This window comes from Helianthus annuus, chromosome 17, assembly GCF_002127325.2.
Source record: "Helianthus annuus cultivar XRQ/B chromosome 17, HanXRQr2.0-SUNRISE, whole genome shotgun sequence".
NCBI classification, from domain to species: Eukaryota; Viridiplantae; Streptophyta; class Magnoliopsida; order Asterales; family Asteraceae; genus Helianthus; species Helianthus annuus.
In genome coordinates this window covers 128,361,152-128,367,014 of record NC_035449.2, presented here as the reverse complement: position 1 = coordinate 128,367,014, position 5,863 = coordinate 128,361,152, and the positions used below count along the sequence as shown (strand labels likewise).

Sequence of the window (5,863 nt, the reverse complement as noted above, 5' to 3'; positions counted from 1 at the left end):
AGCAAAAAAAGTTGATTTTGGACTGATCTAGCAATTTGAGTCAAACCTCAGGGATGATTTTAGCAGTTTACTCTTTTAAAAAAGTGTTTGCCTTAGCTTATTGATGTAAAATGACTAAAAGGGACATTCTTTTATAAGTCAATAAGTTAAAACAGGGGTAATATACTAATATGGTAATTTGGTTTTTGAAAAGTTAAAAGCTTCTCAAAAAGTCACAACACTGACTTCTCAAAAATGACTTTTTCTCCTATACAATAAGTCAATTTGAAAAGTCTTTTCAGGGTTTACCAAACACAAAATCTCCTTATTAGCTTTTTGAAAAAGCTAATAAGTCAATAAGTTGGTTCAAAAAGCTTAGCCAAACATGCCCTAAGTCATAAATTGCTCCAAAATATCTTACCGTCACTTCCATTCTGTTCTATCACTTTTGCCTGTATGCGCATCTGTAAGCAGTTCATCCGCTCGTCTGAAACATTGGATACGTCGATCCATACAGGTAAAAATACCCTAAAAAATCTGCATTTTTGTGTATATGATTGCCATACTTTCATCAATCTCTATACCTAATTCATAATATTACGCTTCTGCTTTGGTTTTAGTTTAGTACTAATTTGCTTCAGTTTCAATTCAAAACCCTAAATTATCATTTTTTGTTTTTAATTTATGGAAGAAAGTATAGGAATTAAGATAGGGATTAAATAGATTATCGCTATTGTTTTTTAGGTTTTTTTTTTTTTCATTTTAACGAAGATAGTTTAGAGTGTATCCATCTTTTTTTGCAACTTGGGAAGAAAGATAATGATAATTGAGTGGCATGTTTTTATGGTTTTGATGATGTCTTGATACTGTCTTAAACGCTAAATTCTAAACCCTAGTTCCGTATGGAACATATCGATTTACATTGCTACTTGGGATGAAATGTGATGGTTATTGAGTGACATGAATTGTATGTCTTAGGTTTTGATAATGTGTTTGTTCATACTGCCGCTCCTCTCGTAAACCATAAACCATGAACCCTAAACCCAAATGGTACATATCGATTCGCGTTTACAAGTACTAATTGTTAGAAAGATTTTGTGCCTATCCCTTTTAAAAGTTTGGAAGAAAGGTAATGATTATTGAGCGGTATGCATGGTTTTAAAAACACGTTTGAGGCGTGCGCCTCAAGGCGCGCCTCGAGGCGAAACGGCCAGAAAACGTGTCTGAAGCGCGCCTCATGGTGTTTTGGTAGTTGTTTTTGACTTTTTGTGTCAATTTCAAGCATTTCATGTCTTTTTGAAGTGTGTTTTTGATGATTTTAATGAATCTGATGATGAAATTAGTTAGTATTATTATTTTTATAATATATATAATTTTTATATTTATTTATTAATACCGTCTCGGCCTTACGCCTCGAGGCTTACGCCTAGTGAGGCGAAGGGAAAACGCCTCGAAACTCGTTTCCGTTCTTTTAAACCTTGGCAGTATGAATTGTATGTTTTTATAATGTTTCATAGAGCTGTTGCTATCCCGAATCATAAACCCTAAACCCTGAATCCAAACAGAACATATCGGTTAAAGCCATGATAAAACTCTTTGATGCTCATTGTCACCTACAAGACCCGAGAATCTTCAATAAGGCCCCGAAGCTCATCAAGACAGCTCTAGAAAACGGCATACATCATTTTGCGGTCAACGGGGTCTGCGAGAACGATTGGCACTTGGTGAAGGAGATGAGTGACACCTATCCTTGTATAATCCCGTCATTCGGGCTCCACCCATGGTACATCACAGACCGAACCCCCAACTGGCTGACATCTTTACGTGAACTCTTTGACGCAAACCCTTCGGCTGCAGTAGGAGAGATCGGTTTGGACAAAGGGTCACATGGAAAGACGATTGATTTCACCGATCAGGTTCAAACCTTCCTGTTGCAGCTTCAACTTGCTAAAGAACTGAAACGGCCCGCTTCTGTGCACTGTGTGCGTGCTTTTGGTGATCTTCTCGACATAATGAAATCTCTCGGGCCGTTTCCGGAAGGTGTAATCTTGCACTCGTACTTAGGTTCTGCAGAGATGGTTCCTGAGTTTGCTAAACTCGGAGCGTATTTTTCGTTCTCGGGGTTTCTTATGGCGATGAAAGAAACCAAGGCTAAGAAGATGCTGAAAGCTGTACCTTCTGATAGGATTTTACTGGAGACCGATGCACCAGATGCGGTACCGAAACCGAACAGTTCAGAGTCCATTTTTTTGGTGGAAGGAGATGAGAATAATGGAGACCCGAAGGAGATGCTTAATCATCCGGCTAATATCCAGTTTGTGCTTTCTTATGTTGCGTCTTTGCTTGAGCTCTCTAAAGAAGAAGTCGCAGATGTAAGCTACAAAAATGCAGTGCGCTTGTTTTCTTATGAAGGATCTAAACTACAACAAGGTTAGTTCATCAACGTATCGTATTTTATAATGATTAGAAACATTATATGATGTTCATAAACTGTTGGGTAAGTTCAATCTTAGTTATATACCTGCACAAAATCTTAGCTAGATGTATTCATATTGAATATTGACTAAATTTGACCAAAAGTGGAATTTTAATAATCTGTTGAATTATAATTTGAAGTGAGTTGATATCACAGTTTGATCTGTTTTGAATGAAAATCCAAAGTATAATTGTGAAATTTGGTGAAAATGGTGATTTTGACTAAAATTGACCAAGTTAGTCAAATGGGCTAAAATTGATTTTTGAATGATCAGTTATACTTCTAAGAATACTTTGATAATTTTGAACCAAATAAATGGGGTAGGGTTTTGCTCGATTCCAACCCTCCCCCATCTTAGGGATGAGCTCGGTACCGGTATCGAAAATGCTCGGTATGGTATCGGTATTTAGGGCTGTAAGCGAACCGAACGTTCAGCGAACAGTTCGTGAACCGTTCGGCGGGAAGTCCGTTTATGTTCATTCGTTTAATAAATGAACCAACATGAACATGAAATTTCGTTCGATAAGTTAAATAAACGAACATGAACATAGGTCTTGTTCGTTCAATTGTGTTCGTGAACGTTCGGTAATATATTCGTGAACATTTGTTCATGAGATTTTTCTACTTCTATTTATTTTATCTAAACTTTTTATATTCTTTAACTTTTATTTATTTATTGTCCTTAAATTTAAAATAGGAAGCTATTTTCCCACTGTGTTTATGCACTATTCCCCTTTCCTTCCTCAATATTCATATTGGCGAACACTATTGACATCTGTTCCACGATTATGGCATCAAGTTTCAGCTGCTCCCTCTGCCATCCAACTTTAGCATCCGTCGCTTTCGCCGATTTTATTTATGTTCGTTTGTGTTCGTGAATCGTTTCTCGTTTGTGAACACGTTTATTTTCTTAACGAACGAACACAAACATAAAAATTCGTATTCGTTCGGTAGGTGTTCATGAACTATTCGTAAACACGTTTATTTCCTTAACGAACGAACAAGAACAAGGTCTTGTTTGTGTCCGTTCAGTTCGTTTACAGCCCTACCGGTATTTGAAGGTAAAAGCCAGTAATACTGGTACGTGTACATGCTCATCCCTTTTACTGGTTTAGTGGATTAAATAATAATTCTATATTCTTGGTATATGTGTAGTTTAGACCTAGGGCATGTTTGGCTAAGCTTTTTGAAACAACTTATTGACTTATTGGCTTTTTGAAAAGTCATAAGCTCTAAAATGATGTTTGGCAATGAAGGTGTATGTGAGGGGAAAAAGCCAATTTTTACAAGCTAAGGTTGGTTAATATGGAAGTTTATTTTCATAGAGTGACATGAACTTACTTTAATGTGTCGTGGTGTATACTTTCAGGTAGTGATTCACCGAAAAGAGATAAAAACGAGTAATGAACTCGGGAACGTATAGAATGGGACTTCATAGTTTATACTTGTACAACATCTTCATTGTAAATTGTCATCTAAACTGTTTCAAATGAGTTTCCGCTATGCTATATAGCTATAAGTTATTAATTTTTTTTGGTAGTTTACATAAAGAGAGAGTTTTGTTCATGAGGCTGGAAGGTATGGAATGGAGCAACCTCAGCTCCACATCATCAATAGCGTCCCCTTTTAACATTGAGGGTTAGGGGGTGCTATTGATTTTTTTGGCTGAGGTAGCATGTGGATGGTGTCCCATACCGTGTAGGCTTAGTTATATTTCTATTTTGGTGGTTTAAATTGTGTAAATCCCACTATATGAAGGATGATTTAAGAGTAAAATTTATTTTTATCAGATAATTAAACCTTTAAGAAAAAAATGTTGTTTGAAACTATAAAACAAGAAAAAATGGGCCATGTTTCTATTTGAAAGGCAATTACAATGAAATAAAAGCAATGTTTGTTAGGGGTGTGTTACATTAAATAAAATTCATTTTATTTTAGTTTTAGCTAATCTAGTTATTTATGAAAAAACAAGCCAACTCAGAACGTTGGGAATTGCAACAGTGTCTATGTGCCAGATATTGATTAGTTACTTTTTTTTCCTTTTCTACTATATTGATAGTGTTTATATACAACTACTTAGAACCCTATCTATTTCACGGGTTGAATAAATATAATTTTATATACGAACTGATAAAAAAGTTACATCTTTAAAGACATGTGCATTTCACGGGTTGAATAAATCTGTGTATTAAACCACCTCAAAACTAACCTTAAAATCAAAACTAAACACTAAGGGGTTGTTTGTTTACCTCTTAATGAGGCTCTTAATGGTTTAGATCTCTTACTGGTTCAACACTTAATGATTCAGACTGTTTGTTTCACAAGCAGATATCTGAATGGTTCAGATCGTCGTTAAGATATGTTTTAAAAAAATAAATTTTGATGTACAATTTATATTTATTGAATATGAGAGGATTAAGACATTTTGGAATCCTATTTAATCACACGATTAATAATACCATTTTAACTAAAATCTGATAGAATTAAGACATATGGAAATGTTATTTTAGTTACATACATACTCTAAAGTTTTATCTTTGATTATTTGTGTAATGATATAGAACATCAGTAAATGTTTTTATGACGAAGATTGATTGATACCAAATAACAAAAAACAATATACATTTTATAATAGGGTGAGGTTCTAGAGTGAACACTAGTGTATTTGTGAACTGGGTGAACAAATCCTGGCCGTTGATCTACACACGTGTATGGCTAGGATCCATCGTCAAATCTTAAAATACACTAGTATATTTCAACATCAAATCATGGCCATTGATCTACACACGTGTATGGCTAGGATTAGTTCACTCCAAGTTCGCAAGCTACACTAGTGTTCACTCTTGAACCTAATCCGTTTATAATATTTTACTTTATTTATTTATTTATTTTTTTATTACTTGGTTACTTAAATCATTTCCATAATAATCTAGAGATACAGACAAAAGTGGTTAAACATGGAAAAGTAATTATAATTGTTAGGATAAAAATAGAGAGATAAATAGTGATGATGGTTTACTATTTCATTTTAGAGAAAAATATCCGGATAGTCCCTGTGGTTTACCCATTTTTCACCTTTAGTCTCTAACTTTCTAAAATTACAGCTATAGTCCCCAACTTTTCCAATTTTGTTCCCGGATAGTCCCTGGCGCGGATGAGGGTTAGTTTTTGGTGTTAACTGGATGTGAAATGATCAAAATACTCATACTATTAAATAATAATATCAGTCAAAGTCAATATCCCCATCTCTATCTCTTAAACCCCTGCAGCCACCGGAACTATACCTCTACCATCCACCTTCAGTCAAAGCCAGCTCCATCACCACCGACTGCCACCAATCCACCATCCTCCAATTGAAACAAAATACATATTTTAAGTTATTGCCATTGTAATCGTCACCAGATCCGG

General features: G+C 35.1%; 1 protein-coding gene across 2 annotated transcripts; it reads left to right on the top strand.

The window, feature by feature from the left end:
* The first annotated feature begins 344 nt into the window (after nt 1-344).
* LOC110921113 (uncharacterized metal-dependent hydrolase YabD) lies at nt 345-4,005 on the top strand. Of its 2 annotated transcripts, XR_004887275.1 has the most exons (4): nt 345-496; nt 1,545-2,409; nt 3,153-3,750; nt 3,825-4,005. XR_004887275.1 is itself a non-coding variant. In XM_022165385.2 (3 exons), exons 2-3 carry the CDS (start codon nt 1,563-1,565, stop codon nt 3,857-3,859), a joined length of 882 nt encoding a protein of 293 aa, XP_022021077.1. In that variant the 5' UTR covers nt 345-496; nt 1,545-1,562; the 3' UTR covers nt 3,860-3,984. The 2 variants fall into 2 exon arrangements, 1 of the variants encoding a protein (XP_022021077.1); XM_022165385.2 differs by lacking the exon at nt 3,153-3,750 and having other exon boundaries at nt 3,825-3,984.
* The last annotated feature ends 1,858 nt before the right edge of the window (nt 4,006-5,863 follow it).